General features: G+C 31.9%; 3 protein-coding genes across 3 annotated transcripts; 1 reads left to right on the plus strand and 2 right to left on the minus strand.

Moving 5' to 3' along the window:
* Positions 1–1,238: 1,238 nt before the first annotated feature.
* On the minus strand, positions 1,239–2,329 carry LOC129918875 (protein ARV1). The gene is made up of 5 exons (XM_055999622.1): positions 2,114–2,329; positions 1,937–2,056; positions 1,739–1,883; positions 1,444–1,677; positions 1,239–1,373 (listed from the first exon to the last, which is right to left on the minus strand). The coding sequence occupies exons 1-5, from the start codon at positions 2,213–2,215 to the stop codon at positions 1,258–1,260; spliced, it is 717 nt and encodes a 238-aa protein (XP_055855597.1). The 5' UTR covers positions 2,216–2,329; the 3' UTR covers positions 1,239–1,257.
* A 1,636-nt stretch (positions 2,330–3,965) lies between these two features.
* LOC129918387 (V-type proton ATPase subunit e) lies at positions 3,966–4,799 on the plus strand. Its single transcript, XM_055998878.1, has 3 exons — positions 3,966–4,202; positions 4,289–4,336; positions 4,407–4,799. Exons 1-3 carry the CDS (start codon positions 4,108–4,110, stop codon positions 4,516–4,518), a joined length of 255 nt encoding a protein of 84 aa, XP_055854853.1. The 5' UTR covers positions 3,966–4,107; the 3' UTR covers positions 4,519–4,799.
* Positions 4,800–7,670: 2,871 nt separating this feature from the next.
* LOC129919090 (60S acidic ribosomal protein P0) lies at positions 7,671–9,331 on the minus strand. Its single transcript, XM_055999924.1, has 3 exons — positions 9,211–9,331; positions 8,966–9,062; positions 7,671–8,726 (listed from the first exon to the last, which is right to left on the minus strand). Exons 2-3 carry the CDS (start codon positions 9,017–9,019, stop codon positions 7,833–7,835), a joined length of 948 nt encoding a protein of 315 aa, XP_055855899.1. The 5' UTR covers positions 9,020–9,062; positions 9,211–9,331; the 3' UTR covers positions 7,671–7,832.
* Positions 9,332–12,005: the final 2,674 nt, after the last annotated feature.

Below are 12,005 nucleotides of genomic sequence, written 5' to 3' on the forward strand. Positions count from 1 at the left end.
ATGAAGTACAAAATCGACACAAGTAGGATTCATACTTCTTCTAGTTTCATTGAGCCGCTTTTAGATAATACATTTCTGTACGGGGTCACTTATTTCTGCAGTCTAATTGGAACTTTAGGACAACAAATATGAACGGATCGGATATACTAATAACTCCCTAGAAATATGATACGGTGATATGTAATGTAAAACCAAACTAGAGTAACAAGCATTTATGTACGTCCGATGATAAGCATGGCAATTTTTTTTTTTACAAGGGAACCAGCAAAGCAGTAAATAAGGGTATCATTTTTATGATTTTCAAAAACAGACATCTGACCTACCGCTCAAACTCTAAAGTTTACGTGGAAGTCTCGGAATGTATCGATGGTTTTGTATAACCCAATTTTATACTCCAGAAACGTCACGTCAATTCTTGCCTTACAAACTACAGTGTCTTATTCAAATAATAAAAGTCTTTAAAATCATAAAACGATAGAAGATATCCCTCAAAATCATTACGTATATACAGGGTGTCCCACAGTCACCGCCCCAAACGAAAACCATGGATTCCTGAGGTCATTTTAAGTGGAAAAACTTATGAGGTAATTTTCTCGTTTTCGTCCCGTTTTCGAGTTACCACGGTTTTTATGATTTTTGCTCTGTTTTCCTTTAACTGGCCTTATCTTTGCCAAACTACGTTTGATTTGAAAGATTTTTTTTACAACCAATCAAGAATTTATTACAGTTTTAGTTTGTCTCAAAACTTTTTTTCCTGCGGACAACCGTTTCTCCACAATTTTGCATCAAACACAATTTTTTTCGTTTTTTAAGTTGTTTTTTACACTTTCATATCATTTAAGTCAAAAAAACACGTTAATGAGCATTAATTTTGTGTGCTTTTTATTAAAGCCCTGTTTATTTTCATAAAAAAAATAAGTTTTATTTCATAAAAAAGGCTACTCTAAGTAATTAAAAAAAATAAACAAACTGAGTGAATTAAAAAAAAAAATAATTTTTTAATACAAAATTAATTTAAATGAACTAAAAACTTTTTCTGAGCTTTATCTATTTGTTCTTTTCTTAACCACAATAGCTCAGCACAATAGCTTACATTTTCAATGCTTTTTGGATAACCGTTAAACAAGAGTCAGTGCATGTAACCCAGTCTGTTTGTTTCATTATTTTTTTAAATTGACTGCACATATAACCAAAACTTATAGATGTTTTTGGTGTAGTTAAAAAATAAAATAAAAAAATTTAGTTCTTTAATTTTTATTATTTCGCAAGATTATTAACTGTGTACATGGATATACCAGCTTTAATATATTCTTTAAATGCAAACAATGACAAAACAATCAATGCACTTCGAGTTTTCGATAATCGACTTACAACTGAAAAAGCAAAACAATTTATTGATTAGTCATATTTTCATCTCAGAAAAAAAATACAAAAAAACCTTACCTGAATACACAAATATCGATGACAATAAATAATGACCCATAACTAGAAAATAATGTACATTTGCTCCAAATTCAGTCGTATTATCTCTCCAAATCATAATAGGCAATAAAAAGAATTTTGAAAAATTAGCAATTGTTATACCTTTGTATAAATTAATTGCTGATTTCAAATTGACTGAGTTTTTCTGCACAAAAACTGTGCAGGTAAATAACAAAGTGAATAAAATTAGGTTGTCTAAAAACAGAATAATATTCAATTAATTTAATTAATTCTTATTTAAAAAAGAAAAATCTACCAATAATGTTCTGTAGGCAACAGATATAAAAGCCTTTTTCGTGGACCATATCAACATCATCTTTCAGTCCAATGTCTTGTCTTTTATGGCGCCACAAAGCAAATGACTCCAAAAGCAAAAGGACAAGTGATAACTTCCAATGAAGCTGCAAGAATATTTACTACAGACTAAAGATTCTAAATTATTTATTAGTCTTACTTTAAAATCTTGATTAAAAAGAATGTGACGGAAAGCAGTCTCAGATAGCAAAACAGAATCAATTAATATCACAACTGGTTCGAATTCAATGTATTTGTCAACTATTAAATTGCATTTATCCTAAAAGATATGAATATATTATTTATGTTTAAAGGAGTTTTTGTAAAAGTTACTTACACATCGAACAACTTTCACTGATGTACTGAATTTTTTGAAAAGTTCTTTGGCTGGTTGTCCACAATTAATGCAAACATATTGTTTAATAATATTTTTGTTCATAGTCAAAGTTATTTTTTAAAAATGGAATTAATTATTTATTAAAATTATAAAAACAACTTTTATTTTATTTGGAAAGGACTTGCACTCAAAATACAAAATTTCCAATTTGTAAACAAAAAACATATTCAGCAATTTTCAAATCAGCTGTTTTGTTTTGTGTTTCAAACTTAACGAAATTTAAAAGGGTGTTCCTTTTTGTATAGAAAAAGTAAAAATAAAGGTATGACCACACTGGAAAGGTATGCGGTAGTGGTATGGGAATTGTATGAACGAAAAGTACACCACCTGAAAGTTGTATTTATTCATGCAATTACTCATACCACTGCCACATGCCTTTCCGGTGTGGTCATTCATTCATATATAAATCGTATGCAAAACATTTCTACGAGTAAAGCTTCGTACGCTGCTGAAGCGAAACGAAAAATGTTCAAGTCTCCAAAATCGATAGCGAAAATGCTAACGAAAAAATATCATCGAGTATTCTGTCAAGTCAAAACAAAAAAAAAAAAACGAAAATTAATCAAGAAAAACAAACAGAAAATAACTTTTAACACAAGAAATAAGTGAACTAAAAATGAAAAAACCGTCAACACTGCTTTTGGACTCAAGAAAAATGCACAGGACAGTAAAAAGTAAGTGACAAATGAGTGAAAACTCTCCAATTTTTCCTTAGAGCTGCGTACTGAAAAAAGAAAAGCTTTTTTTTCAAGATTCCGCTAACGAAATTTTGTATGGGAAATTTCGTTTCGCTTTAGGCTTTTTAAGTTACCAAATCAGGCCGGGGATAAAAAGAAAATACTTTGCTTTGAAAGAGTCTTCAGCTTTCAAAACTTAGAAATGCAACCTTTATGTATTTGTATACCGTTAGGTCCAGGTGGTAAATATATTTAATCCGTGGTTCAGCAACTTTTATCTTCTGATCTTTTATCTGTTGTAAAACTGATATCAAAATTAAACTTTAGAAGTTTTCCACATTTACCACATATGTTTAACTTTTCCGTGCTGCACAATTTACCATATTTTGGTAAAGTTTCGCCGTACAAATTTTGACAGCTTATCTACCACATTTACCATTTTACCAAGCTTACCACGATTACGCGGATTCATGAATACACCCGTATTATTTTTTTCAAATTTGAAATTTGTATGAAAAAATTAGATGTCATTGTATACATATTTCTATAGTACTATCAATCGAAGAAAATACTTTAGCGACATCTTTTGGTAGATCTGCATTTCAATTTCCTGCATAAGGTTCAAATATAAAATAAACAAGCTATCACACCGGTGGCCACGCAAAACAGAAAATTCTACTTCATGAGAGTACTATAGGAATATACATATATACAATGGATCAGTGGTCAAAATTTGTACTGAGTTGTGAGAAATTTCAAGCCATCCAAAGCTTTTTGTTTGTTTGTTTTCCCAGAACGGATGCACACCATTGAAATTTGATAAATTCTGGTACAGAAGCCATTTTTAGAAATATAAAAAGTAACGAAAAACAATTTCCAAACTCTGAAGACTAGGAGGTGATAGTTTCTTCGCAGCAATTCAGTTCAATTGTTGTCTACTTCAGCAGTCGTTAGTTTGTAAAATAAAAACGATTGTAATTCCCTTTAGTATTAAATTGCACTTCCGCCTTAAAATATCGACATCCTTCGTTGATTTTTGCTGAATTCATTGACATATTCGTTAAATATATATTTAACGAATATGTCAATGTATATATATACTTTTGTCTTTTTCTAAAATGTCAGTCATGTGACAACTTTTTCACTTAATTCAGTAGTAATTCCAACTTTATTTTTTCGCACAAAAAAAACTTAATTTTCGTGTTTTATTTTCGTCTCCCCACACAGTATTAAATTCATTTTATTAAACAATAAAAAATGGCTGCTGCTTTTCTACCACCAGTAATAATATCAGCAATTTGGGCATTCATTGGAATTGTCTGTCCTTTCTTTGCCAAGGGACCAAATCGAGGGTGAGTCCACCATCATCATCAAAAAATGATTCAATAAAAAAAAAGGTTTTTTTATCTAAAAAATATATCAAATTTTTCTTTAACAGAATTATTCAATGTTGTCTTATGTTAACTGCAGCCTGTTGTTGGTTATTGTAAGTATTTTTCTTCATTTTTCAAAAAACAACAAATTTGTAATAATTTTACAAATTCTACTCTCTTTAGCTGGTTGTGCTGTTACATGACCCAAATGAATCCACTTATTGGACCCAACCTTTCCCGTAATTCCATTCTAATCATTGCCAAGGAATGGGGAAACGCAATCAAAGAAGGATAAACTCTTTATTCTTTCTTGTATATTGTTATTAAACTATAGTTAATCTTTGTTGTATGATATTTGGTCCAAAACTTTTTTAAATGTATTCAATGTGCCTTGATAAAAAACTAAAAAAAAACAACTTTAAACTCAATAACCAAAAACTACGGACAAGAAAAACAACCACACACAAAAACTTTAATAATGTTATAAAATAATAACCTTTTTCTGATTTATATTTTCTATATACAATCATGTTTACAGTCTATACAAAAAATATATATTTTGCCTAAGATATTAAATATTTGTTGATTTATTAAAAAAAAAAATGTATTTAAAAAAACAAGACAAAAAAAAACAATAAAAAAGACAACTTAAAGAAATATGTATCATGACCTTGTAACGGTTTTGCAGTAGTAAGGGCGGCCATACATTTGTGTGTGTGTCGTCACTTTTGATGGTCAGCTGATTTTATGTGTTTAGTTAAAATACATGAAAAAACCTCGTGATACAAAAGTTCTATACTTGTAAATGAATTTCTGCAATAGAAATGAAAAAAGGTACTCATGGGATTTGTTTGGAACTTATGGTCATTAACTTATGGTAATTAAACGCATGATAATAAATGAGTTACTCAGAAAATGAAAACGTAAGGGAAACAATAAGAGACAGGTTTTATTGTTTTTTTGAGTAATTTAAATTTTAAACCTTTTAGAAATTGGAACAAAATATGAATTCAGAATAGGAATTGCTTTAGTACCCCTTTCTATTTCATAAAGATGTGGGAACAAACTAATTCTGGCTTTATAGCTAAAATTGCGACTTCGATTTACAAGGCTTCAATTACTACACAAAAACCACCTACGAGTTTTAGCTTTGTATTGACATCAACTTGAACTTTGGGCCACTGTAGCTAGTTTTACAATTCAATGACCATTTTAGATTACCCATTCTGGAATCCAGTAGTCAATATCCTGTCTGTCTTTTAAATAACACCCACAAATAAACAGAAAACTTGTATCAGTTCTAGCCCTGTTCATATAATTTTAATACTTTTTAGTGTAGACTTTTGCCGTTTGTACTTTCAAATTTTCGAAAATGTGATTGAATTCATTGGTCGGCATAAAATAAATTCATCTGAGGCTTCTTTATAGTGTTCAAACGGGATATGATTATCTACAGGTATCTTATTTACTTAACAGTTTGCGATAATGCCACCGAAACGGATGCTTCAAAAATGGATAGTTAATCAGCGGGGTAGCGTAATGTACTAGAGTTGAAGGGACTAAAATATTTTGTAGCTATCCAAAACTCAACAGTACTTTATAACTGCTATTGTTCACTGTGTAAAAGGCCCCTTTTTAACATAACCAGTCTGTTTGCATTTCTATGTTAAGCTCAGATCTAAGTTCGACTTTTATGTGACAGTATACCTATTATAAAGCCGTTTTTTTTTTTTTTTTATTTCTGACTTTCTCATAAAGCCTATTACCCAGCTGAAACGAAGCGAACATATTAAAGAAAAAAAAATACTATCGGGTATTATAGCAAAGTAAAAATAATAAAAATACAAATAACAAAATTCAAGAAAACAAGTTTTAAAGCAAAAACCAAATAAATTCAATTTCGCTCAAGATTTCGTTAACGAAATTTTGTATGGAAAATTTCGTTTTGCTTAAGCTGCGTATTAGGCTTAAACGACTTAAATGCTTTCAATGAAAATGTTCAAAATTAGGAAAAAACTCATTTTATATTTTTTTTTTGTTGAAAAACAAATCTTTTCAAAACTATCCAACGAATGTTTTATTGTTCGCGGGGTTCGCTACTAGAAATATGGTCACAGTATCTGTAACGGATCATTTTGCACCTTTCATGAAATTAAACTGAGCTTCTGGTGAGAGTGGGTTGTATAAGCGGCAACAAATTATAGTATTTGTTCTCTTTTACTAACGCAAACGTCTATTTTAGACATACGAGATCTTTGTATATAAAATCTATAGTACTATCATGAAAAAAAACAGCGCCACCAAAATAGTAAGCTAACGAACGAACTAAAAAATCAGTCAAATTTCAAACAGAAAAGTATATCTCATCTCCTTACAACCAAATGCTATTCATCTTTTTCCCAAAACTTTTAAAGAATCTTAACCAATAGGTACCGCTGTTACTGCAAAACTGCTTTCAGGGAGCCTTTAAAGTAACGTTTTGATATGAACCAATGTTCTTCTATCCTTCTATCTAACTGCGAATATCTCTGTTCCCAAATTGAGTGTGTTAAAATGGGTTTTAGTTGTATTGCTCCAAACTGTGACCGAAAAAGATAGTGGTAGAAATGGCATGCGGCTAAACGCCTGTAACAAAGTATGTATTTGACAAAGCTATTACCCCTGTTAATACTTGCGAATAGTTAGAAAAATTTAAAGAATCAATGGATCTATGTATAAGCGATTGGGCGACTTAGCACATTCTCTACATTTTGTCTGCATTACGTAGTAGTGTTCTAATCCAGAATACTACGAAATGACGGTATACCAATTTGTTCGGCTAAGTCGAGCGTTCGATTCACCATCGCCAGAGAATCATAATCATTATTCATGTGACACTCATGATAGAGCTGGATAAATAAATACTATCACCCGTATTCATTTCCTTCCTTTATTACGTCAACTTTGAAAAAACTGTTAATTTCGAAAGCAAAACGTTGTTTGTTTCCGTCTGTTTTTTTAAAGACAAAAAAATTGTTTAAGTTTAATCCCCATTTAAACGCTTCTTATTTTAGACTTTCAAGTGAATCGAATAGCAGGGGGTCTATTACGTAATACGAAACGAGCGGAAAGTCACGACAAATATCGATTATGTAAAACGAGAAAGTCGTTTGGCAAAACTAGGCCGAAAAAAATAACTTTTTGAGGCTCACATGAATTCTACCAGCAAACGCAATAATATTATGACAGCTAAGCGAATATTAAACGATAGGTAAATGGCAGTCGTAAAGATAAACAAAAACGAAGTAGTTTCAAAGATAATCGTATTACAAAATATACTAGAGCGAGTCATGCGTCTGCAGACCATTAAACTCACCTTCTAATCCATAATCTTAAACGGCTTCCATATTCAAACCTGCATGTGCAACAGCAACCAAAAACAAGTAAAAAATAAAAACAAGTAACTCATTTATATTATATTTCAAGTAAAAACTTTTATTATACTTGTTAAAAGTTTGTTGCAACTCGCCATTGGATTGTCAATCCGACGATTATTTGCAACTTCACCATTACATTTAGTATACCAAAGCATTCCTTGATTGACGATGTTATAGTCGTATTTTAATGCGTTTAATCGAACAAACCGAAACCCATGTCATCGTCTTCCTCTTCTTCGGATTCCTCCTTAGCGGCTTCCTTGGCGGCGGCTGCTGGAGCAGCTGCAGCAGCAGCAGCTGGGGCTGCAGCTGCGGCAAACTTGCTTGGATCCTTGATGTATTCCTTGATGGTAGTGGCTTCCTTGAATTCCACTTCGGTGGTGGCAGCAATAGCCAACAAGTTCCTGAAACCATTGGCAACACTGTGTGGTGCCGAAGCAATAGTTGGGTATCCAACTTCCAAACAAACAGCAGCCAAATTGGCAACACCTTGTTGGAACTTGGCGCGCAAATCTTCAGGCTTAATGTCCAAGATTTCTGGCGAAAAGATTGAACCAGAATCGTAGACTTGTTTCACAATCAAACCATATGAGAATGGAGAGATGTTCAACATGTTCAACAAAGTGGCTTCGGAAGCTCCGACCTTGTCACCGGGCTTCAAGATGGGCACATCGTTGATGATTTCAATTGTACCCTTGGAAATCTTGGTTGGGATGGACAGAGCCTGGAAGAAAGAGGTCTTCTCGGGTCCCAAACCGGTGTTCTGGGCTGGGATGATGACGGGAAGTGGAGCAATGGCACCAGCACGAGCTGGAGCACGGACTTTGCTCTCCAACAACTTGTCACGAATGTCGCAGAGGTCTTCCTTGGTGAAGACGAAACCTACATTGTTCTTGATGTAGGGCAACAACTTCTCGAGTTGTTGGTTGTTCTCCAAATGTCCGCGGATGGCTTTGCGGATCATGGTGTTCTTTCCCATGAGAACAACACCCTTTCCACGGAGGGAAGTACGGATGTTTTGCATTTGGCGAGAACCGACATTGTCAGCTCCGACGATGAAACATTTTGGGTATTCGTCGAACAATTGCTAGAAAAAAAAGTGAAAAAAGGGAACTTTTAGAAAAGGACAAGAATCTGAGGAAATCTAAGAAAATAGATTTCATTTAATCAGACTGCCTCTTAGAGGCGGATATAAAACATTCCACGAACCAGGACACTTGGGTTCAGCTATTTCTAGCTTGAGCATCCAGACGATTCGAGTTCAGACGTTAAGTTTTTTCATCATGAATAATTTACAAAAGATTAGATTAGAATTGATATACTTACAACGACTTTAAGGAAATAGTTAGCTTTCCAGGCTGTTTTGTTCTCCCTAACCATCTTGTAGATTTAGTAATTAGGGACTCGTTGAAGAATTTAAGAACTGTAATATAAAGAAAATAGTCACATTATTACACGGTAAATGATTAAAGGATTGTAGATTATTTGATAAATTGCATTTTAAATTAGTGATGTAAGAAATATTTAAAGATTATTTTCACAAAAAAGATAATTTTAAACGTGGAACATACCAAAAAGACAAACGTACACGATGATGTCTTTGACAAAAATGGCCGATTGTTGGTGAACGCCGATGACAGCTGAATTATAATTAGCCATTAGCTTTTAGCTGCTGTCAAAATAAGTAGGTAATGTAGTTCGTTGCATGTCAGATTTAGGGTGCAAACAGAGTGAAGCGAGAAATTAAGATTAATGCCGGATTTACACGACTGGCAAAGTTGCCAATACTTCGGCAAACAAAATGGCAACTGATGAAAGAAATAATTTTTTATGTTCATGCATTTACGCGACTTCAATTTATGGCAGATTTTAATGTTGGCATTATATTGCCAAAATTTAATTTATTTAAGTACACAAATTCAGACAACAGACAAGCAGTTGTTTCGTTTTAATTTGACGTTTAAAAAATATCAATTTGCCAAAAAAAAAGTGAACAACCCAACTAACAATTTTGCTTCTATAAAGCTTTATAGAACCAAAAGAAGCATGTATAAAGCTTTACAGAAGCAAAATTGTTAGTCGTTAAGTTAATTTTTTTTTTCTAAAATGGCATAATTTGGAAAATTGGTGACAGCATAGTGTTAACATATAGCCATATGGCAACAATTTATGCCAAATTTTGAAAGCGTTTATACGATGAAACGAAAAATGGCTTCAATTTGACAGATAAATTGGCGTTTTGCCAGTGTGTAAATGAGGCATAAGTCTGGTTCTACACGAAGACGTAGACGCACAAGATGCACATGTTCTCTTGTGCATCTTGTGCGTCTACGTGTTCGTGTAGAAGTCGTCTAACTTCAGGGATTCAGCCGATGCACGAATGCTACCTGGCCCAAACTACTTGTGTACAAGTGAAAATACTTTTTTGAATTTGGATGAAAAAACATTTTCACACTTTTTTTAAATAAACTGCGTTAAGGTATAACTACAACGGCCACTTTTTGCAAAAAGTCAAAAAGTGAAAATTTTCAAACTCATTTTCTGCCATTTTTCATAATAAAAAATTAAAAAAAATGATGCAGAAAGCTTATTTTTTGGTTTCAAAAATAATTTTTGTAGTTTTTTACAAAAACAAATAGCGCTGAATAGAAATAAAATTTTTTTACTTTTGTAAATTTCCCACTTTTTCACTTTTTAGGTCATTGCAGTTATGACTTTAAAGAGAAAAAAAATAATTTTATAATTTTGAAAAATTAACGCTTTGCAGCATTTATTTTGGAACATTTTTCTTCAAAAAGTGGAGTTATCTGCTTCTTGCACTGGGTGCTTCAATTATAATTTGTAGGGATTGCTTTTTTTATCACACATTCCTAGCATCTTAAAAAATGCTAACATCAGTTAAGCAAAAATTCTTACATTTTCCAATAAATTCAGCATTACCAAGTTAGTACTTTGTTAGTTGACCACGATTTTTTAAAATTGCTTGCCTATTCTTTGGTAAACTTTCAAGTTTCAACTAACGTCTTGCCTCTACTAGATTAATCTAATTAGGCTACCACGCTTCTTTGATTCCGGCCCCAAGATCGTTTGAATTTATGAATTTTGTTTGCTAAATCTTAACCTTGACATCATTCCATAAATGTTCTATGCGTTTACGATCTTTAATTTGAGGTGGCCAGGTACAAACTCAAACAATCTTGTATTTTTTATGCATGTTTTGGTTAATTGTCCTGCATGAATATACAATTATTTTCTGACTAGAAATATGGTTATATGGTGTTCTGTATTATATTGATAGGAGAATTTATTTATTCTGCCATCCACTTAACCAATGCCAGGAAAATGCACCCAGACCATCAAATCTCCTTCTTTCACCGTTTTGAAAGTACCTACACTTTAGGTTGAACTCTTTACACTGAGGTTGGTGTACAAATGTTTTGGCATCGTGTTCAATGTAGTTAACCTTTGTTTCATCACGCTAAAAGAAACACATTCAAAACTGCATGTTTTTATTCAAAATTTTAAGTACCTATAACAAAGAAGGAAAATGTTTTAAAATGTTGCATGAGAGTGGTGTTTATTATAAATAATTTTATTAGTAAATAAATAACTAAATAAAATAATAATTTTATTAAAGTAATAAAAACATGAGGGTATTCCTTCAAAATCACCATATTAGACAAAAAATGCGAATAAGATGTTAAGATATGCTACAGGAATCTCTTTATCTTTTAAGACTGCAGAGATAAAATAAGAGTGGAAATTGTTAGGTACTTTAATCATCATTAATTAACACGTATTACAACAACTACATGAGATCTTGCTTTTCATCAAAATCACAAATCGTGATCTTGCTTTTCATCAGGATCACGAATCATAATCTTGCTTTTCATCAGGATCAGGATCTCATGTAGTTGTTGTAATACGTGTTAATTAATGATCTATATGGATCAAGTGGGATAGTAAAAAACGGCTAATGTTATAAAAACAAACATTAAAAATTTCCTAAAAAAAAAAAAATATGAATAAAAACATGCAGTTTTGATTGAGATTCTTTTGAAGTGATGAAACAAAGGTTAAATACATTGAACTACATTGTTCTATGCTATGATACCTTTGTAAAAAAAAAATAAAAAATTCATCAAACCTTTTTGGGATGACTGAAAATTCAAGGAAAAAGAAAACAAAAGGTGCCTTGACACATTACCATGTGCAATTTGTATGCTTTTTTTAAACATATGTTATCATCAATAATATGAAAAAATAAACTATAATTACATTACCATACAAAAAACCTCAGATAGAGCTTATTCCTAGGAATATTTATTTTTTTTATATTGACATTATTCGTTTGATGAGGTTTATC

Source organism: Episyrphus balteatus, chromosome 4 (assembly GCF_945859705.1).
Source record: "Episyrphus balteatus chromosome 4, idEpiBalt1.1, whole genome shotgun sequence".
Lineage (NCBI taxonomy): Eukaryota > Metazoa > Arthropoda > Insecta > Diptera > Syrphidae > Episyrphus > Episyrphus balteatus.